The 23,175-nt window shown below is 46.0% G+C and overlaps 1 protein-coding gene across 1 annotated transcript in view; it reads left to right on the top strand.

The window, feature by feature from the left end:
* slc22a23 (solute carrier family 22 member 23) overlaps window positions 1-23,175 on the top strand; it is a 38,774-nt gene that overhangs the window by 9,265 nt on the left and 6,334 nt on the right. The window contains exons 2-8 of the mRNA XM_048245497.1: window positions 5,594-5,697; window positions 5,811-5,965; window positions 16,880-17,049; window positions 18,001-18,139; window positions 19,622-19,724; window positions 20,509-20,744; window positions 21,744-21,776. Of these exons, the coding sequence (XP_048101454.1) occupies window positions 5,594-5,697; window positions 5,811-5,965; window positions 16,880-17,049; window positions 18,001-18,139; window positions 19,622-19,724; window positions 20,509-20,744; window positions 21,744-21,776 (940 nt within the window). The remainder of the gene's footprint in view (window positions 1-5,593; window positions 5,698-5,810; window positions 5,966-16,879; window positions 17,050-18,000; window positions 18,140-19,621; window positions 19,725-20,508; window positions 20,745-21,743; window positions 21,777-23,175) is intronic.

Consider the following 23,175-nt stretch of genomic DNA (forward strand, 5'->3'; position numbering starts at 1 on the left):
GAAAAGGTTCCGATCAGGCCACTGTACTTCCCTCTTCAGGGTCATCTACTCTCTTTCACATCTGAACGCCGCACAATGTAAGCTATGGATCACAGCCAGTGAAACGTATTTCAACTCTGGTGAGTACGACCTCGCTTACGCCGGTGGATTCATGACCTGATCTCATGTAGACCTGTTTCAGCTGCTAGTAAGCTATGCGGTATCACTTTCCTGATCTCATGTAGACCTGTTTCAGCTGCTAGTAAGCTATGCGGTATCACTTTCCAGGTACAACTGCGCAAGTGGTATTTGTTTGTTTAGGCCTTGTTGCCAGGTGACATCGATACTGAAAGTTTGAGTGACTTGAAATGAGCCATAGTGACTACCATCAAGTTTGTCACATAAGGCACCATGTCAACCTTGGTTTTTGTTGACACAGTGAGAAGATAAGATTGTCCCACTGGTCAGGACATTACAAAAAAATTCCATTCACCACTGGGAATTTGCCGAATTCTCTCACTCAGCTCTGCCAAAAGAGGGGAATCTACTTGAGGTGTTTTGGGGGATTTTTTTTCTTGACATGACTAATCAATAATCCCCTTTGTTTTGCTGTAACAGTCTTTGTGGTTATGCAACGGTAATTATGCAAACAGTAAGCGCACCCTGACTCAGGCTCAGATGAGAAATCCTCAAATTCAGCCCAGGAGCTGCCTTATCACCCAGGCAACTCGGGAATGTGTCACTGGGTCCACGGCTGCCAAGGCACCGCGACTGTCTGTCTGGTCCAGTGCAACAGCCCTCCTAGACATGTGGCTAGCATGGCTCATGTGACTGCAATGGGGTCAAGGAAGGGGGCCACACTGGGGGGTCATGTACAGTGTGTTACACCTGTCACCCAGACACCCCAGCCTCGCCCATGACCCACACACACACACACACACACACACACACACTAATCCCTCCCATCCAGGCCAGCTGGGATCACAGAGGGGTTCCAGAACACAAAGAGTCCAGTATTCCAACCGTCCCACTGAATAGAACGCTGCATGGTGTGTGTCACAGCTGAGCTTTCTCGCACAAAGACAGGCAGAGAGAGAGAGAGGGAGGGAGAGAGAGAGAGGCCAAGGGACAGGGGGAGAGAAGACAGGGGTGTGGGGTTGATAGAGCACTGCAGAGCTCTTGACCATCAGATCGACAGCACTCTGTCGTTTTTAATCTCTAGAGTACACTTGCTTTATGATTCTTATTGATAAGATCCTTTAGTTGGCCTGAAGTATAGTGACCTATGTGTGGAAACACTCTCAGATGTCTTTATCAGTATATAGATGGCTATATATAGAACCTCTATAAAGCACCTTACATGCTTTATCAAGGAAATGTGATTATAGAATCCCTTTAGTAGCCATAGCTAAGCTTCACAGGAAGTTTGGATAGGTAGCTCAATATGTTGATGTTAAAGGACATGCTTTCCTACCAGCAGCCATACAGAGTAGCAAAGTGATGTTGCGGTTTCTTTATCTGAAATATTCTCACCACAATGTAATGCTGTATGCTTAAGGTTAATGATGTGAAAACATTAGAAGGAGGGAGCCCAGTCCACTAAAGGATCCCTTGTGGGGCCACTTCACTTGAATTGCAAAACAAGTTTTTTTTTTTCACTCATGGCACATCAACATCTTCAGTAGCCTATTTCAGGGTCTTTTTCAAACTTCTGTCTGCCAAGTACAGCCACGGAAAAGGCTGTGCAGATGTGACTGATCTTTCATGACCTGTTTTTCACTGACTGATCTTTCATCATGATAATAATGCAATAGTATTACATTGTGATGCCACAGATAATGAAGGGGAAAAAAGAAGTCATAAAATCATGCCAACATCAAATGATGGTGCTAATATATAAACAATACAATAGCACTTGAAGGCTCGCTGCTGGCTGTGGGACTGTTTTAATGGCAGCTCTCAGTGGCTTGCTTCAGCATGTCCACCTGCAAGTCTTATTTAGACATATTTGTCTATTCTGACAATTCTGACTCCCTCAGCTTGTGGTTTAGGGTCATGGGTCAGCAAGGGCTTTACAGTGCCCTTTGACCTCCCAGAGGAAGGCTAAGCTTTCAGAGGAAACTTCTCACCGAAAGGAAAAAATTAATCATTAAATTAGCTGTGGTTAGACTTAAGACTTGGCCTGCGATTCAAATTAGAGCCCCTTGTCTTTTTTCATTTGCTCAGTGCCTCTCTTAAAAACCACCCTTTTAATTTAGAAAACACTTTGTTTCCACCTCATCGTAGAATAATCCAAAAATCCTTTTGGTCAATAACCTGTGAATCCCATGGGCGCACAATGCACATCCTCTCTGCACCTCCTGCATGCTTCTCTTCTCCTGTGTTGCGTGTGTCCTTCTCAGTGTTGCACTCACAGATCATGTTGTCTGAGTGAGCATGTGTGTGTTTTATCACCAGCTCATATTCTGGCTGTGTGGGTGTGTGTGTGTGTGTGTGTGTGTGTGCGCACGCTCAGTGTACAGACCATGACTCCTGCTTCATCAAGGTCAGGACGGGACAGGGGCTTTCCATAGAGAGCAGTACTCATGCAGTACTCTGTAAACAGTTTCGACAGTTCAATGGCTTCATCTAAATCTCGGTTTATTGTATGTCTGATAACTCATCGGACCAATTGATTTGATTGTATATGGCAATGGCACCCAGACTTAGTTATTTAGTAATGTAATCTGAATGAAAAACGTAATCAATGTCAGGTATAGGGTTAGCATAATATGTTTAAAGCAAGCCGCGCCTCTACAGATAATATGTTACAAGTCCAGATAAACCTGTTTTGTGTAAAGAAGGTTATTTAGTTATAGCTAGGGCTGTAACGATATACGATTCAAAACCGAAATCGCGACATTCATATCAACGATACTGTGTCGCGGTGTGAAAAGGCAGAATCACGACACACCTTTCTAGTGTTTCACGCAGTGCTTTGCATCTTACACGGCCGCAAAAGCAACTCACATCTCCCGCTTTACTTATCGGTAGCTTACGTTGTCCAAAAACAAACAAATAAATAAATAATAATTTCATACCTCTCCTTGCTTTCATTGTAGACTATGTGTGCAACTTTACCAAACAGTATAGAAGTAAACCCCCTCTCCTTGCCCCGCTCTCTCTCGCGCTCCCTCCCTCTCCCTCCCTCTCCTGCTCAATGAACACGCGCGACTTAAATAAAACATTCACAATCGTGAAAGCAAGGACACATAGAAGACGACTAGCTAAATTACTATTAAATCCGCTTAGCATCATTAGCATGCTGCACATATTTGTTTAAAACTCTTGCATTGAAGTTGACTGATCATCTCAATACCAACGTTTCCCAAAAGGGCCTGTCCCAAGGAGAACAAGTATTACCTTGAAACTTAAACACACATGGGAAAACTGAACAGTCCAATCAGTAGACTATGATAGGCTAAGCTAGCCAACTATGCTACTTTGTTTACAATATTTCCAGGCTTCAACCAGACAGCTGAATTAAAGAGGTAGAGTTGTAATAAAAAATATAGCTCCAAGCAGCAATGAGGGGGCCAAGCAGATAGGCCGGAGTAACCATGGCAACGAAATGCTGTTAGCTCAATGCTGCAATCAGACGTATGGCCATAAGCTGTCAAAGCAAGTTTCCGCCTAGCACGTCAAAGTTACAAGGCAAAATGCATTTTTGCTAATTGCAGTGACCCTAGAGGTCAAAAGGTCACAAAATTTCTTCAGCATTCACCTGATGGGGTCATGAGTCCATGTACCAAGTTTGGTTTTGATACATACAGCGATTGCTGAGATATGAGCTCACTTCCTGTTTGGCGGCTTTGCCACAAATTTCGATTGGATGTGGCGGGCGCAACTTCTATCAATTGTTACAGAAATAAATGAAGTGACAAGGCATGGTCTGAAGATGGTCTGTGCCAATTTTGGTGAAGATCAGATGAAATTTGTGGCCTGTCTTGAAATTGTTGGTGTTTTTTTGATCAAATCAAATATGGCGGCGAATAAATTATATTGATGTGACAAGTTGCCCTCAGTTGACCTAAGGACCTTTCACAGTATTACCAGACACCACTACAATTTAATTCTAAGCACAGCAGCAGCTACAGGCCAAAAGGCATGTTTGTGAATTACAGCGCCCCCTAGAGGTCAAAGGTCACCAAATTTCTTGAGGGTCCTCCTGATGAGGGTCCTCCTGTCATGAGTCAATGTACCAAGTTTGGTTTTGATACATGCAAGGGTTGCTGAGATATGAGCTCACTTCCTGTTTGGCGGCTTCGCCGCAAAGTTTGATTGGCTTTTACGGGCGAACGGTAATACTTCTGAAGACAAAAAGTGATTTTGTGAGATGAACTTTTGTGAGGCTTGGTCTGAAGATGATTTGTGTCAAATTTGATGGGAATCAGAGAAAGTATGTGACCCCTGATACATTTTAAGTGTTTTTGATGAAATCTAAAATGGTGGCAAATCCATCATGGCGGAAAATGACGTCATAGGGTGCGTTGAACTCGGCTTGGTCCAAGGATTCCAACAATACCTGACTTTTTGAAAATCGGACCAACAGGTCAAAAGTTACGTGCATGAACGCACTTCCAACTTTGGCCTTTTGGTGACGCTAGAGGGTTCGAGTTGCCGACATGAAACTTGGTGACATGAATCATGGGACCGTCCCCAATCAGTATGCCAAATTTCCCAACTTTTTACCATACGGTTCTATGGGCTGCATATAATAATAATAATAATAGGAAAACGTAGAAACACAATGAAGTCCTCGCAGCTTCGCTGCTTGGCCCCCAAATAGCAGGCCTAGGCTATTGTCTAATCTGCATAAAGTGTGCTGTCATAAATATCAGTCATTCAGAAAAATATTTTTATATCAGGATATAAAATAATAGATATATTATATTGTAATCCTCTGGTGTTCTAAGGGAGGCTATTAAAATGTTATTTAATAAAATGTCTAGCCCCCAAAAAAAAAAAAATCGAGATTCGTATCGAACCGTGGGTCAAAAATCGTGATACACCAACCTCACGATTTGGTTTGTATCGTTACAGCCCTAGTTATAGCAGTGGCAAAGATGTTAGAAAAACTAACAGGGTGATTGTATCTTTTGATTTCTTTTGTAAATTTGCCTGATAAAGCATTTTGGCTTCATGATGTTAACTGTAAGTGAAGGATGGCTGTTTATGAATGGCATCTGTTTAATTAGGAATGAAGATGTTTCTTATCCTTGTTTTTATACATAAATGGTCACTGGGTTCCTCAAAAACATTTTCAATGAAAAATACACAGCTATTAAGACTTTGAAACAAAGGTGTAGGATGTTACAGTGGACAGAAGCTATTGTCTACAAAATCTCCTGTGACTGAGGACAATATTGTCTTAGTGACATGCCATCCAATATGTTTAATTGTCAAAGGTGTTTGTATGTATGTAAATATTATTATGCTAAAATGAAAACATGTGGATGAAAAAACATGTCAGCCAAGGTTTGTCAAATCAGTGTGAGTACTAATCAGAGATAAATGTTATCAGTGTGAGTACTAATCAGAGATGAATGATTATTGTTCTCTCCTTGTCTTCTAGTGGAACTTGGTGTGTGGTTCCAGGAGGAAGGTCCACATTGCAAAGTTCTCCCTACTGGTGGGTTCCATCTTTGGGTATCTGGTGATGGGTATCCTCGCAGATTGGTAGGTGACTCTGCTCAATTCCTGAAAAGCACAGAACATCTGAGGCCCATGATTACACAGAGATCTACTGAGCCGTTTCTGTTTGCTTATGTATTTATTTTTTTATTGTGTAGGTTTGGGAGACACCCGGTTCTGATCATCTCGGTCCTCTTCATGCTGGTGTTTGGTCTTACCGTGGCCTTCTCCGCCAACGTGCCCATGTTTAGCACCCTACGCTTCTTCGAGGGCTTCTGTCTGGCCGGGATCTCCCTCTCCCTTTATGTCCTGAGTAAGTAGGCGGCGGGAATAAGTTACTGACAAGGCTCCCTGTTTTGATGTCCTCTGTAGGCTGCACTCTGTGGAACAAACACTCTGTTTTGGACAATTGATCTTCCGGTGAGGCGGCACTTTTCAGCCTTGCCATACACATCAGATATGGCAATCTGAGAAGGCTGTGTTTCACAAAGTACTTCCTGTGGTGATGTCAGAGAGAGTCCACGCTCCTTCATCTCAGGAGATGAGAAAGCTGTGTAGCACTGAGTGTTCTATGAGAGACAGGTGACTACCACCAGACCTGCCTTAGTTCAGTCCATCAGCTCCAACAGTAGCTAGCAACTTCTGCCTTCACTGAGAGTTTGGAGAGACAGTGAGGGCAGTGGAACAGTTCTGAACACCCTCAGCTCTGTCAGTGCAGTCTTCTCTGTGTTTATTGTTCCAGATCAAAGCGCCATCATGTTTAGAGGGATGCCGGTTTTTGATTGAACAGACTTTTATTTTCACTGCAGCACACACCAGGGGATCATTTACTGTAGTAGAGCGACTGTAAGAAAGACACCTTTGATCACTCTGTGAGCGGACATGGCTGGGATGGATGATCACTCTGTGAGCGGACATGGCTGGGATGGATGATCACTCTGTGAGTGGGCATGGCTGGGATCACTCTGTGAGTGGGCATGGCTGGGATGGATGATCACTCTGTGAGTGGGCATGGCTGGGATCACTCTGTGAGTGGGCATGGCTGGGATCACTCTGTGAGTGGGCATGACTGGGATGGATGATCACTCTGTGAGTGGGCATGGCTGGGATCACTCTGTGAGTGGGCCTGGCTGGGATGGATGATCACTCTGTGAGTGGGCATGGCTGGGATGGATGATCACTCTGTGAGTGGGCATGGCTGGGATGGATGCGAGCGCAGAGCGGAGCAGGTCTGAGGAAAGTCCGCTGGCTGCGTCATGTGGCTCATGTTTTGGAATGGAGCGGGAGGGGGTCAGTGCCTGTGTTGTGTGTACAAAACAGTGGGGCTAGTGCGTAGAGAAGGGCAGCTCTCAGCGGCGTCTGACCATGTTTCTCACCTTCAGCATGCCATGGTGGTCTGCACTCCCCTATAGTGTCTTAGTGTGTGTGTGTGTGTGTGTGCTGACTAACAATCATCTCGACTGCTTGGTTGCTGAAAATGTTAACCGCTCTCGACTCTATCTTCACACAATAAGCCATCATCAACCCCATTGATTTGGCATCTTGTACCCAAGGACAATGATGGGTTTAGAACCATTGCAGTGCAGCCATTTAAATGTGGCTAATAGCCCGCTGATTGACCTACCCTTCTCCTGGACTCTCTGGTGAATGCGGTCACTGACTAAGACGTGGGGCTGCACTGTGCCTCATGGTCGCGCAGAGTCCCTGGCCTATCGAGTCCATTAGTGGACCGAGCGATGAATCCCTCCTGACGTGCGTGACCTTCCCCGGGGCTACAGGAGAGGTTCTGATGAGCAATAATCTGCCGCCAATGGCCGCTCCTGCGGACATGACCCCCCCCCCACCCACCCCCTCCGTAATTGGCCTTGCAGAGCTAACGGCCTGTCTGCTCACGTGACAGGACCTGTGAGAAGGGGCCTGCCAAGGCAGCTGTAATTGTCTGCTAAAAAGAGAGAGGGAGGGAGAGAAGACAAAAGAGCGAGAGAAAGAGGGATGAAGGAGAGAGAGAGCGAGGGGAGAAGAGAAATGAACAAGAGAAAGAGAGAGGGAGAAGACAAGAGTGAGAGAAAGAGAGAAGGGGGAGAGGGAGGGAGAGAGATGAGGCCCCTATGTGTCCTTGTCATTCTAATTTACTCCACGCTGTCTCCCCTGAAAAGCCGGCCGGCTGGCCTGAAATAGACTGCGGGCCTGCTGCTGCTCTCCGGACAGGGCAGAGCCGAGTGAGTGTGTGCGGCGGAGGGGAGGACACAGCAGGACGCTCTCTGCAGGACCTCGCTGGAACACAGGAATGCTGCTAGCCGGCGCTCTCTCTCTTTGTACTGTACGTCTCCTCATCCCCATATGGCAAAATGGCCATGACATCCGCGGCGCCAAGGAGTCTAACAGTACAGGAGTTTAGTGTTCAAATTGTCTGCTTAAAGGAGTGCATCCCTCTCCCATGACACCTCCTTTCACCCTGCTTTTCTATCTTGTGATGTGTCAATCATTTGTGAACTTGAGCAACACACTTCAAATACAACAACCTTTTGAGTGTGTTTTCTTTCAATTGGTTGGGTGAATGCTGAAGCACATTCAGTCAGTACACAAATGAGCAAGGCAGTGTTGATGCTGTTACCTTGCAGTTTTTAATTCGCATCTAGCATTAGCAATTAGCAACGGTTCAGCAAGTAGCATTTATAGAGGTGCCAGTTGCGGTGCGCGTCACGAGAGGAGGCTGTGCTGTGCTGTGCTGTGTGAATTTGTAAAATGGGCTTCTTTTGGGAAGTGCGGTTCTCACTTCCTGTTATCCTCCAGCAGGAAGTCCACGTCTGCTCCATGGCAGCAAACTTGTGACAGGCACAAGCCAGACTCGCAATTGCCTGAAAAAGCTGATTTGTATGTCTGACGTGTGTGTGTGTGTGTGTGTTTGCCTTACACAAGCACCACGAAATGCACCGCATGAAGCTTTGACACCCTGGACCAGATTTATTGACCTACATCACCAGGAGTCATGTGCTCTGTGAGTTTCATAACCCTGCTGTAACTGTTCCACATTTCCAACCACTTTCACGAAACCCCAATCTTTTTTCAGCAAAACTGGTTGGAAAGCCATGCCTCAAGTCACACCTACGCCTGCTCATCTCTGGGATGGCTTTAGAGTGTGTGCGTGTGTGTGTGTGTGTTGGGGTGGAGCAAGGGCTGGTTTGATAGCGTTGTGTTGATGGCGTTGTGCTAAGTTGGGAGCTGGAAGCCAGAGGGGCTTTCTGTGGCACGCTGTATCGATCTCACTTGGAAAGCTCACATTTGAGCTATAGATTTGTTTATTTATATACGCCGCTGTGTACTGCTAATTTAGTCACACACACTTCAGTTCACAGCCAGTGTTTTTCCACCAGCTGGATAAAAACCTGAACAATTCACACCAAACATGGTTTGAAGAGTAGTAGGCTGATGTCACTTTTGTGTGCAATGATTATAACAAAGATTATGCACTTTGATTCGTATTTCCAAGTTGTTGTCTGCAAATGAGCTGTGCATTTGTCTGTCTTAGGCCTTGCCTTTACTTTTGTGAGTTCTCAGCTCATAACAATTACATAACAAATCCTTACTTGTCAGCCTTTTGTCTTGTTGACATGACCTGTCTGATTATTGCCCCATGATGGTTCTCTGTTGCCACAACGTCACTGCATGTGGGTGGTCATATGCCACCTCATTTGGGATCTTGAGTTCAAGTTCAGTGGAGCTCAACTTTTATGAAGTTTGTTGATGAATGCCGTGGAAGGAAAGGTTAATGGTGGTCCGTAACTCTCTTCAGTAATTGTATTGTCACTGTATGTGAAGACGCTGCTCTTTATCCCCCTCAGCAATTTCTGCTCTCCACTACTTTATTTGTTCATCGCGGAACATATCATGATGAGTTGTGAGGTCACACTCTGCTGTGCTGGTGCTTTTTGTCCCTCTGTGGCCACTGTGGTTCTGCCCTGCCTTGCCCTGTCCAATGAGGAAGTGCAGTGCAGAAGTGCAGGAGCTGGAATGGGGTTGAGAAAGCTCTTGTTGAGGGCTTTTTGGTATTTGAGATTACGATTAGCTGTGTGACAAGCGTGAGCATGCACCGGTTGCCCCGGGCAGTGACGTCAGATCCTAGCTCCAGATTTTACCGAAGGAGTGAATGGCATTCCTTCAGCTAGCGCTGCCAGCAGGAATGCCGAGAAGAGTTCAGCGGAATAATCTACACATGAGCCTCCTTAGTCCTTGAGGAACACTGGCTAGTGGACTAGAGGGAGACATGTTCTGTCTTTTTCTTTCTCCTCACCCTCTCCATGTTGGCTGACTGGCTGATTGGGTTCCTGATGTGGGCCGAGGAGTGTAAAGTGCCCTCGAGGATTGAAATGTTTTTCTTTTACACAGTTGTTTTTCCTCTACACTCCGTGTTCCACTCTGGTCTGTGCTCTGAGATTAGGCCCTGTGCTGCAGGATAGAACAGGCCCAGTGACACCCTACGCGGCCTCTCTCTAGGAAGCTCTTAAAAAGAGAGCAGGGCAGAGGCAAACAGAAAAAAAAACACCTCAGAAAAAACAGCTGAGATGATGCACAAAGAGAGAGAGGGGGGGCTGAAAAGTAGAAAATAAACATGCAGAAAGTCTGTTTCTGTTAAATCGCCCCTTTTTGCTAGTCTGGTATGTTAATCTTCTATAGGTGGGCCTGTGTGTGTGTACGTGTCCGTGTCCGTGTTGTGTTGAAGTGTACATGTACGCATGCGTGCATATGTGTGTGTGTGTGTGTCTGTAGACATGCCACTGAAGTGTATCGGAGAGGGCCGATTAGTAATCCCATTCCTGTAGGCCAATGTCTTCTATGGGCATCACCTGACTGGTGAGCATGGGACAGTAAGTTTTAGTTAAGCAAACAGCAGGCTGTTTTCCATGGCGGATGTTCAAGTCATGTTTCGCAAGCTGGGCCTCTAGCCCTGACTCATGCTCCTCTGTGTGTTTTGAAGATCACACTGATCCTGAAAAACTGGAGGTAATCTACTCCAACACTGTTTACCCACTGTTTACCCACTGTATACTCACTTTCTATCACACACAGCCATACTTTTTTGACGGTACCTGTGAAGAGAGGACTAGACTAGGGCAGCCGTGGTCTACTGGTTAGCACTTCGGACCTGTAAGGGTTGCCGGTTCGAACCCCGACCAGTAGGCACGGCTGAAGTGCCCTTGAGCAAGGCACCTAACCCCTCACTGCTCCCCAAACGCCACTGTTGATGCAGGCAGCTCACTGCGCCGGGATTAGTGTGTGCTTCACCTCACTGTGTGTACACTGTGTGCTGTGTGTGTTTCACTAATTCACGGATTGGGATAAATGCAGAGACCAAATTTACCTCACGGAATCAAAAGAATATATATACTATACTTATACTATACTTAGATCATAGAACAGCATAGATCATATAGCATCATATCATATCATCACATCAATATCATATAATCATATCATGCATATTTTCGTATTAACAGTAACATTATTAATGTACTAACAGGCTTGTACCGACATAATAAACCCGTTTAGAAATCATTTGGATGGTTAAATGACCTGTTCCGGTGAAAATGGTGACTTTTCCCGCTGCCTAGCGTCCCCAGGCGGAAAACCAACCTTGCAACATTGAGACTACCGTCCCGGAAAGAGAAGTGAGAAACAAGAAACTTCGTTTTAAATCGTGTTTCTTACCTTGTAACATCCACATTGTCTGCCGAACTTATGCTAACCGTTTTGCTAGCTTGTAAACAAATCTATGTGCTTTATCGTTACCCTTTTCCACAGTTTGAAATAGCATAATGCACAATTTCTCCAGCAGAGGGGGAAATCCTGCCAAGTTTCCCTTTAAAGGTTGTATCAGCGATAGCGGGGATACGTCACTTCTGTTGATGTTCAAGCAAAACAGAGAGCTAGATCGGTACTCCCTCCCCCCGTGCAATTAAAACTCTCCTAAACGCGCATGTTGTCGGTTATTGGTTGAAACACTTTATTTTGCCTTTGAGTGGGTTGCCAACCCTTGTTGGTAGCAATTGTTTTGTGAACAGATCTCGGAGTCTAGGCTGCCTACAGAGGCGCGTTTTTTTTACAGTTAGCGGATCGTTAGGAAAAATTAGACGAATGTGATCATTTATGTTTGGGCCTTTTTTGTGCCTGAAATCGCTGATACAACCTTTAAGCACAGCTTCACTCTGGCTTCTTAGTACATGCTATACAACTATGGTACCTCTCATCTCGCATGTTCATCAACAGAACTGCATACATCTTGGGTAATCAGACACATAGAAATGCATAATAGGCTTAGAGCCAGTGCTCCATAGATACAGTCCTGCTGGTATGCCCAGTCCAGTCCCAGCATGCTCCTGGGAGTGGAGCTGATGATGTCACGTCCAGTGGTGTGGGCGGAGTGGCACTGACAGGTGTGTTTGGATCCCGACCCGTCACACCCCCAACCCTCCTCATTACACACATGCCACAGGGCTAAGGGGTAACCTGAACCTGCGGCTGCTTATGTGTGCAGACACTTGCTCATGCACATATGCTCAGCAGAAACACACACACACACACACACACACACACACACACACACACACACACACACACACACACACACACACTACGGATGATGACAACCAGATGTAGAGATGACACAGTGACCCTCCCATCAGCAGTTAATACATTTTCATCAGGCTCCAAGACACTCTTTTAGCAAACAGAATGGAATGTTTAAGAGGTGACCACCTCCTGAGTCTGATCTGGGCCTAGGGCCTGACCTCACATAGCTGATGCCTGGTGCGGTGTGCCTGGTCAGTGTCCGGGTGGCGTTGACCATAACCCTCTGTGGAATATTCTGACTGACCAGCCCTCCCTCTCCCCCCATCCCTTCCCCTGCCCCCCTCCCCATCTGCCCCATGCGGCTGACTCCAGTGGGGGGCACCCAGGTGGCAGCAGACCCACGCGTCCGCCGTCTGTCTGACCCCCACATGGCCGTCCATTCAGAGGGGATTTGGGGCGGATCCTGTGCTCCCTGGCGCGCCTGCCGTGGGTTACTCCATTGTTGTGACAGATTTGTGGGCCTGATGAACTGCTCTGCGGTGGGTGTCCCTGTTTTCTGCTGCTTTTTCCGCACACCCATTCATCTCCTCCTGCTGAACTGGAGAACGGGACTGGGGGGGGCATCGTGTGTGTGTGTGTGTGTGTGTGTGTGTGTGTGTGTGTCTACCTGTGTGCCTGTACCCGTCTGTCTGTGAACAAAAGTGTGTCTTGTATGTGTGTGTTTGTATGTATGAAAATCAGTCACATCCGTCATATGTCCATGCAGAGCCCTCTGTGAGTGTGTGATGATGCATGTGAGCGCAATGCTACAGTGATGCGCACACACAGTGTGTCCCATGTAAACGCTGCAGGCTTTGTTCTCAGTGGGAGCAGCTGTTCAGGGAGCCAAGGGAACCGAGTGTGTTTAATGGCCATAAGCAGCCTGTGCCACCACCCACCCCCACCTCCCCACCCCACCACACCCCACCCCACGCCACCCCACCTGCCTGCCTGCCCAGCCTGCCTGCCTGCCCTGCTCACTTCTACAGGGGGGAGGGGGGTGGGGGGTTGTTACTGCACTGCTCTTTTTATGGCTGCCTGCTATGGTATAGTGTGGTGTTTGAGTCGGATGTGTTTTGGCACATGAGCAGATGAACGTTGTGCCATTGTTGCTTTAAAAAAGATGTTGTGTAAGAAGCCTGTGCCACCTCCCCTGGACCTTTCTGTCCATCTGAAGCCTGTGCCACCTCCCCTGGACCTTTCTGTCCATCTGAAGCCTGTGCCACCTCCCCTGGACCTTTCTGTCCATCTGCTCCTCTGTTTTGCCATCTACATTTTTTTTCTTCCCTCTTTATTCTTTCCACACATCACTCTGTCCCCCTGTTTCTCCCCCCTCTCTCTCTCACTCACACGTCTTGTCTTTCCTCCCCCCTCTCCTGATAAATGAGACAAGGTGCTGTGTCAGTGTTCCCTGTGGCTGGACTAAAGTTCGTGTTTGTGCTGAGTGTGTGGGTGTCTGATCCGCAGAGCCAGCATGGACTGAGCGGCAGGCGCTCCTGTGTTTAGAGCAATGACCTCTCAGTCACACACACACACACACACACACACACACACACAACCACAAACACAAACACAGAGACCCAATAAACAATTATCATGATTGTGTATGTCACAGTAAGCACAACATACCAGAGCCTTGAGTCATGAAATCAGTTAACGGTTTTGACCTCCACCCATCACCACACCGAGATTGAAAATGCCACATTTGATGATGAGATACTTTTTACCTTTGATAAAAAGACACATTTCCTGCTCCAGACTGCAACATGTAGAGTAGTCGGAAGTCTTTATCTGGGTGAATGCTCTGATCCCTTTGTCCTTGTTGACGACGTCCTGAGGTAGATATGTGTTATGTGTTGTAAGTGCTGGTGTTTCTGTGAGTGTTTTGCGTGTGGGTGTGTTTGTTTGTTGGAGTCCAGTATCTTCAAAGCCCCCATATAACCTTTGAACTTTGGTATTGATAGGCAGGTGAAGGACAGGCATGAAGCAACTCAAGCAAAAGTGACCACATAGAACAGATCCCAAAGGAGATGTAGAGAGAAATATATTGGACACCATGCAGTATATGCACGCACACACACACACACACACACACACACACACACACACACACACACACATACATACATTCTGTGCTGTCATGTGATTAGCATACACAAGGCTTTTTAGGTGTACATATGTATTTTTGTTGTGTGTGTGTGTGAGAGAGATAAAGAGAGAGTGTGTGTGTGTATGTGTGTGTAAGCGTGTCTGTTGCTGTGTATTTTCATGCCTTTCTCAGCCTGTGTAGTAGGTTATATTGGTGATATACTAAACCAGTGGCTGGAGTCTGTGGCAGAGTGCCATTAGCGAATCATGTGCCGAGGAAAGGTCAGCGTGTCACACATGGGCCACCGCAGGGGTGTGTGTGTGTTTGTGTGTTTGTGTGTGTGTGTTGGCTTAACGCCTCAGCTGCCCCCTCAGTTGGCATAGTAAATCACATCAACACTTTTACCACTGGGTGATGATGACCATTGCCTGTCTAAATCACTGTGCAGTCTCAAAGAAGCATCAAAGTGCTTTAGCTACTTTGATTGCATTTCCTCTACAGGGACATCCTGTCACGAAGATCAGACTTCGATTTAAATATTCACAGAGAGAGAGAGAGAGAGAACAAGCATTCAACAGGAGTGCCGTTGAATGTTTGTAATTTGGTCGAGTTGGATTGGTGTCTAAGAGATACGGAGGCTTCAAAGTTTTGCCTGTGATCAGTGTTTCAAAGTGTGTCTGCATACCATCAGAGTTCAGTGCAGTCACATGGTCCTGCCATACACCATCATCTATGCACAGCTACACACCACACAGTTGGCTGTTAGCGTTTGGGTTAGTGAGGCTTAGTGAATACGTGTTGTATTTTGCCACGCTAGCACATATAACAAGCATTAATTAAAATGGATGTACTTTGCCTTACTAGAGAAAGTCTGTGAAGACGTATTCATTCACTGTGCCACCTTCGACTCAGTGTTTATTCTGTGACTGAGGAAACACCATTTCTAATGCAGCTCAACCAAAGAACACCATAGAAAACGTTGGTTTGCACTTCCCCTCACATTGCTGCAATCATCAGAGACAAACCAGATGGTTGAAAATTCCATATGAGCAATCAAATATTTATGGGAACAAATAGCCCAGCAGGTTCAGATGCTAATGCCTTAATCTAACTTAGTTAGTCATCACATGTTGTGCAGGAGTTGGGTTAGCAGACCTGACCATAGACCTGTATAGTAGTTCTAGTCACGGTGGGATGCTTATTAGCGCACGCTTGTCAGGGCCTGACTCTAGGCCATTTTGTCTTCAGCACAGCTCAGGAAAGTGAACATTCTACAGAAGTCTTGTCCTTCAGGGCTCGCTGGGAATGACCTGGGCTCTGTGTGTGTGTGTGTGTGTGTGTGTGTGTGATGTCAGCTGAGCGTCTGGGATTTGTGAGGGCTGCTGAGCTGAAGGGACCTGGCAGATTAGGGTCAGCAGGGTTTAGGATCTGCAGTGAAGGGGGCCCTTCTCAAACTTCTTTTCTACATTTTCTCTCTCTCTCTCTCTCTCTCTCTCTCTCTCTCTCTCTCTCTCTCTCTCTCTCTCTCTCTCTTTATATATGTGTGTGTGTGTGTGTGTGTGTTGTGTGTGGGTGGGGGGGTGCATACAGTATAGCTGTTAACTTTCTTAACTTTAAAATGATCATCTTAAACCTAGAAAGTGTTTGGCTCGGGGACATGTTGTACACACTATGTCCAGCCTTTGGTCCACTGAAGCATTTCTTTTTCCCTTCCTCCACACAAGAGGAGAGCAGTTTTCCAAAGCACAGCGTTCCCACTCAGTCCCCTCTCTGTCAGCCTTTTGTTACTCCGGCTCCCATGTTTGTCTGTGAACAGAGAGCATTATTCATTTACCCAGGGGAACCACTCCTAATTGAAATTCCGGGCTTTACCAACGGATCGCCACGACGAGCTTTGCCAGCCTCTGTGTCATCCTGTGCCCCAATCACCTTGAAAAGTCACATGTCGCCTTTCCGACAAAACATAGAACAAAGACAACGACAACAACAACAACAACAACACATTTGAATTTGTAATCCCGTAAAGTGTCACTACGTGGCTCATTCTGAGCAGAGGCAAGCCTGTACGTGTGAATGCATGCACGTCGTCTTGTGCTGTGCTGTGTTGCAAGCTGTGACCCCAGCCCCGAGCGGCTGTCCTCGAAACTCGCCGCTGCTGCACCGTGCTAAGCTGTGCGCAGAATACTAATGCTGACATGAATGAATCTGTGGCACTGTGGGCTAGTGAGGATGACAAGAAAGAGAGTGTTGGGCAGTTTATTAGTCAGTGAACGTAGGCTTACTCTCCAAGGGGAGAGGCACAATGTCGGGCTTCATCAGCAGATAGCCCTAATGGACGGCTGCATGGGGTGGGTTGGTGGGACTCCACGTCCTCACTTGTGTCCATTTTAGATGGTAATGTGTCCACCACTGCTCTCAGGTCAGTTTCCTGTGCCAGGTTCGGCTGGCTAAATGGTGTGAATCGGAGTGAATTTTTTACGTTGTTATTTGTTCTCCTGCTGACACTAAGAATCTCTATTATCTCTCTTTCAGGGATCGAGCTTTGCCTACCGGGCTGGCGTTTCTCCATGACGATGGTGGCAAACTTTGTGGTGCTGGGAGGCCAGCTCCTGATGCCAGGCTTGGCAGCACTGTGCCGTGATTGGCAGGTCCTCCAGGCTGTCATCATCTGCCCCCTGTTCCTGATGCTCTCCTACATCTGGTGAGGAAACCCCTGCAGAGCACACTACACCTCTGCCATTGGACACACACACTTGGGCAATACAGCACATCTTCTATTTGTTTATTTATGCTACTTATTGACATGTTCATCTTCATTTGAATTTGAAGTGTTAAATGGCGGATATTATGTGTTTGGGTCCATAATCTTTATATCTGTTCAGGTGGGCCATTTCATCACAGCTAAAACAATAGATGCAGCTGAAACAATATATGACTAGACTGTTTTGACAGGCTTGACTGGCAATGCAAACATAACACTGGTAATAGACCGTTTATTAAATAGAACATGAATATAAGAATAGCAAAGTGTTCACTAAAAAAACACACTCATTCCCGTCCTTTGGTTTCAGCTTTCAAATCTTGATTGCTATACGCAAAGCCATAAACGCTAACTGATTAACCTGCTCTGTAGTGTGTAGGCAAAGATAAATACTGTTCCACATGTGCAGAGCTGATCCAAGTGATATTCTCGTTTTTTTCCTGCTTATTTTGGTCAGTTGAGGGTATGTAGGAAGGTCAGGCTGTGTTGAAATCGTTTCTCAGTCGAGTCAGCAGCTGGATGTGGGTGGGTGGGGGGGGGGGAGTTGAAAGGCTCTCAGACAGAGCAACTGGGCCTGATTAACCCCCCCACATGCCACATCTGTCCCACATTACCACCCCCACTCATGTCATCTAGTTCATCTACAGCGGGGGTTTTTAGCTTACATTTTTGTGTCCACTGCTGCTTTTGATGAAATGTATGTGGCGTGGTCTTGCACCTCCTCACTGCTATCTGTTTCTCTGCCTGTCTTTCCTCACTGCACTCTCTTTCTCTCTCTCTCTCTCTCTCTCTCTCTCTCTCTCTCTCTCTCTCTCTCTCTCTCTTTCTGTTTCTTTCTCTCTCTCTCTCTCTCTCTCTCTCTCTCTCTCTCTTTTTCCTCTCTCTCTCCCTCTCTCTCTCTCTCTCTCTCTGCTGGCCCACTCAGGCAGTTCTGTCTGGCCACTCCAGCAAATGGCTCAAATGGCTCATGGCTCGCATCGCCAAAAAGAACAAAGCCAATCTGGAGAGGGACGCAGACGAGCTCCTGACAGGTATGGCTGGGCAGGCTGGACATCTGACCATTGGTTGTGCATTATGCATTATGCTGAGACTAGAGACATAGAGATGCTGTTAGTAATGTATACGCATGATATCATTATATGATCATATCATCATAGATAATTATAGGTTGAAAAATAACAGTTACTGCGGAGTATAAATTGGATGAGAAATGGTCTTTTCTGTCTTTTTGTTATTATAATGATTCCTTGGTAAAAGTGGATACTAATTGCACACATTGCTATGAAATCTCAGCTGTCTTCTACAGAGAATTCAACCCACAATCATCATGGGGGACATGCTTCCCTGTAAATTTAGTTATTACTGCTACAGTTGTAGCACAAGTTAGGTTTGAGGTACGGTTTGAACACCTTCATATTTTCTTTCAGAGACAAAACATGCCGATCAGAGAGACTATGCAATGGTCTCTGATGTCCATCTGATATTACATTATCAAGCAAAGCAGTAGATGGGCAGAATGCATCTGACATGATAGTCTGCAGTAAATGTGTAGGAGACAGAAGGAGAGAAGCCTTCTGAGATGGAGGTGGTCCCTCTGGACCTGTACACATCATGTAGCCCTCCGCCTTAACTTCATTATGGCTCTTAGGGGCAGGAAGCAACTGGGCAGATGGGTAAAGCGCGATCACTTTGCCCCCACTCCGGGCGTCTGATCTGCCCACAACCCCATGGTAACCATTTCAGCAGCAGACATGACTACTGTTGACTGAGTAAATACACATCCTGTTTCACATGACCGCAACGTGAAACTTGTTCTGTGAAGTCACACGAGCTGACACGAGCTGACCATGGTCACTCTATTTGACGATGTTAGAAACACAGTCATATTTCAGTTGCGTCAATGCATTATTTCTGTAGTGACTAGTGACTGAATATAATGCAATATGCCGATTTTTCATGATGGCATACATGTTGTGTAGATAGCCAAAACCTCATTTAACACAGATGCATTCATAGATTTTGAAAATAATAAAAATATTTTTTTTCTCAGTTTTTTCTCAAGAATCACTGGTATCTATAAATGTATAAAATAACTTTTTTGGGAAATTAGCTCAATTGCCATCTACCCCAGAGTTAGGAAAGAGGACATATGACCTTCTCTTCTATGTGCATGCAGTAGCCTAACCCAGTCTGACACTGTTAACCTAGCTTAGCATAGTTCACTGGAAGTGGGTTACACTAGTTAGCCTTTTGCTAGTCTAGGTTAAAGGGAGCTATATGCTAACTGGTGTACCTAACCAACCCACTTCCAATGATCCCAGTTTTTCCCTTTGGTATGTCCATTCACGGGTGAAAAGATTGTTGCCTTCAGTCTTCTCAGTGTGTGTTTGTTCCTGCTTCTTCGTGTTGTGCTACATCAGATGCTATAGATGGGCTCTCAACCTGTACTGTATGCTCAGGTGATGTGTATAGTCAGATAAACAGGTCGTTTCTTGTCCCGGATGTGATTCCAGAGTTGCACCAGGCCTTGCAGAAGAAGCCCAAGAAGACCTGCATTGTTAAAATGGTGGGAACCCGCAACCTGTGGAAGAACATCGTGGTGCTCTGTGTGAACTCGTAAGTTTTTTCCGGTCTCCATGTTTATGGTGTGTGAGTTTGTGTGCAAGTAATTCACAATTTGTCTTGCATCACATCCTCTTGCTCAGGATGCACTTTGTGGTTGTCCCTTGTGCTTATTTTGTAAGTTGTGCATGTGTGTGTGTGTCTGTGTGTGTGTCTGTGTGTGTGTGTTCACACCACACATTGCTGTGCAGTGAGGCATTAGTATTGACATGCCATCTTAGAATAGCATTGATCCATTGCTTTCAGTGCTGTCTGTGCACCATTCCCTCCATTTCCCTATGGAATGTGACACACACACACACACACACACTATTGCAAAGTGTCCACAGTGGCCTGAGCTTGTGGTTGTCTGTGTGTGTGTGTTTGGCTGAAATTAAGCATTGAATGGGCCGTGGTCCAATTATTTCTCAGCTAATTACTTTTCCAATTTCCCCATCACTCTTTACCTCCCACTCTGCCGTTTGCTCACCAGTTTCCCTCCTCCCCTCATACCCCCACACACACACACACACACACACACACATATACCCCTCACCTTCTATCAACCTCCACCACCACTACAGCCCATCATTTGCTGAACTGAATTTCTGTGGATGGTTTTTCTTTGTATTGCCACAGTAACTTGTTATCTTAATGAAATCCGTGCCTCCTTTTCCCTCTCCATCGCTGCTCCTCTCCCTGGCCCTGTCTCTGCCCTACTCCTCCTCATCCCCTTCCTCCTCTTCCTACTCCTCCTCATCCTACTCATCATCTTCCTCTTCCTCATCCTCTTCCTCAGGTTGACTGGCTATGGCATCCACCACTGCTTTGCGCGCAGCATGATGTACCAGGAGGCCCAGGAGACCACCATGTTCCACAACTTCTACGCCGACTACTACGTGATGGCGGGCATCGCCGTGGCATCCTGCATCGCGCTGTGTCCAGCCGTGGGGCTGATGGGCCGGCGCGGCGGACTGCTCATGTTCATGATCATCACGGCCCTCGCCTCACTGCTGCAGCTGGGCCTGCTCAACTGTGAGTTCAGCACGCAACACACACACACACACACACATGCAGTATACATGTGCACAGATACTTTACACACACATGCACACATCCATACATCCATAGACCCACACTCAGCACTCGCACACTCAGTATCCTTGCTAGACACATTGTCTCACACACCCATACATTCACACCCTTAACTTGTATTGGATAGTTATGACATGCTGTTGTAGAGTTAATTGAAAGAGATCAGGGAAGATATTCTTAGAACTACATCATATCATCTACTCACAGTAATGTAAAACAGCATTGCTGTCTTACGTAAGTGATGAAGAGGTGTGCATAATTTGGAATATACAATGGAATGTACAATATTGGAACATTTGGCATAGTGTCAGAGTATATGCAGTGCGTCATTGTTGAATTGAATTGAACTGAAAAGTGAACACCCATTTCGATATCAGACTTGTTCAGCCAAAGGCGGTGGGGATGTTAATTAAGGGTGTGCTGAGAAACTCTTGTTTCTCACAGACATGGTGTCCTGGAAAAATCCACACATGCAGAGAAGCTACCCTGTGATTTATGCTTACATAATATTTCTAACAGTCTTTTGTTGCTTGCTTGTGTGGGTGTGGATGAATATAAGTTGATAGACATGTATAGCCATCTGGCTAGATTCACAGCTTGGCTGAGTTACTTGTGAGTCACAGTAGTTTCCTGCCTATTCCTGCACTCTGACTACAGAAGTTGCTGCAGTAGCCATGTCAGATGCTTTGCTTGAGAATTACCCAGACTCAGGCACCTAAATGGTCTGGTTATGGGCTGTGTTTCTCAATTACACAGAGCCCATGTGGTTATGGGGGCCTTCCTTTCTGATGTCCATGTGTTTCTGTGTAATGATTAGGGCTCATGGCTAACATTTAACATGATTATAGTGACTGAGGCCAAAGCATAGGCTATGCTATGCTGACAGAGTGTTTCTAACCACTCTTTCTCCTTTCCCCCATCTTTCTATGCTGAATCCAGTACTGGGAAAGTACAGCGTCCAACTGAACATAGGTAAGTAAGACTACTGGTTCACACAGATGACTCGAGTGTACTGCACGCTAGCGTTGTCTTGTACCTCTTACCATGGCACTCTTCACATTTAGCATAGCCTTTTTTAGCATGGATTAATAGGTGTTGACATGTTTAGGTTATACCTTTTAAAAGGCCGTCCTTGGCTGTTGTCTCAGAAAGGTGTTATATTATCCTGGCTTTGTCTTGTGATGTTAGCTGACAGTTTATTCAATGGGTTATATATGTTTTTTGTATTGATAACAACTATATTGTATAACAATAGTGTAAATTATACAGGGATACGTGTGTGTGTGTGTGTATCACACATGAGAGTGTGATGAGAACAATCCAGAAACACATTTACCAATTGATGACGGATCTCTGAATCAGCTTTAGCCAAGCAGGCTAGGTCATCCTTACATTTCTCTAGGTCACTTGTTCCTTCTCCTGAAATGATTATAGGCATTTTACCCTCTGCTGTGCTGCATTGTGTTTGCACAGGCAATGCCAATAATTGCTTTTTCATTTGAAATATCTGTGTAATGATGAGTAAACACCCAGTTAATGCCTCTGGTCTGCTCAGTCTCTCGCTATTCGTTGTGCTTGAAGAGGCAGTGTGTTAAACAGGTTTTTAGATTGTTTGGGAACATTTTAATGTAATCTAGGGCCATAAGGGAGGTGACCGTGTTGCCCCTGAGAAGGGTATTCTCTTGCGTTCTTTACAAGCTGCGACAAATGAAAGGCAAAATTGGAGGAGTTGTCACTCGACTGGTGCACGCGTGCTGCAGCTCTGTTTTGAAAAGCTCAGGGCCTTGTGTTTTCTTGCCATTCCATTGTGGTGACGAGCTGACCATCTAATAAACACTTTTCAAACGCGCGCCCTCCAGCAGCAAAACGTTTTGTACCCAAATTGTTCGCTCGTTCTGTCAGACCACTGATTCAATCTACATTGTTGTTGTGGAATTAGGATATTCTCCGGCTTCCCCAACCCCCCCAACAACAACAACCACACACACACACACACACACACACACACACACACACACACACACACACACACACACACACACACACACCCAGTGACTCACGCTCTTTGCCTCCAAAATCATCCACACAAGCGTTGCGCTGAGGCATGTTATTCCTGCGACTGTAAACCCATTCTTATTGCGGTTTCATTTTGAAAGGATTAAAGAGCCCATGGAGACATCCGCTCTTTTTAATGAGTCTGACTTCAAGGCCTAATTAGAACGAGAGGATAGGGTTGCCCCCCCCTCCAACACCACCATCACAACCCCCACCTCCCATCGGCCGGCAAGATGTCCGGGGCCAGAGCGATCAGCTCTCCTCTGCGTTCGGATCTCGCTGGCCTTTTCCCTGGCCCTAATCCTTGCCGTGAGCT

Source organism: Alosa alosa, chromosome 1, assembly GCF_017589495.1.
Source record: "Alosa alosa isolate M-15738 ecotype Scorff River chromosome 1, AALO_Geno_1.1, whole genome shotgun sequence".
NCBI classification, from domain to species: domain Eukaryota; kingdom Metazoa; phylum Chordata; class Actinopteri; order Clupeiformes; family Clupeidae; genus Alosa; species Alosa alosa.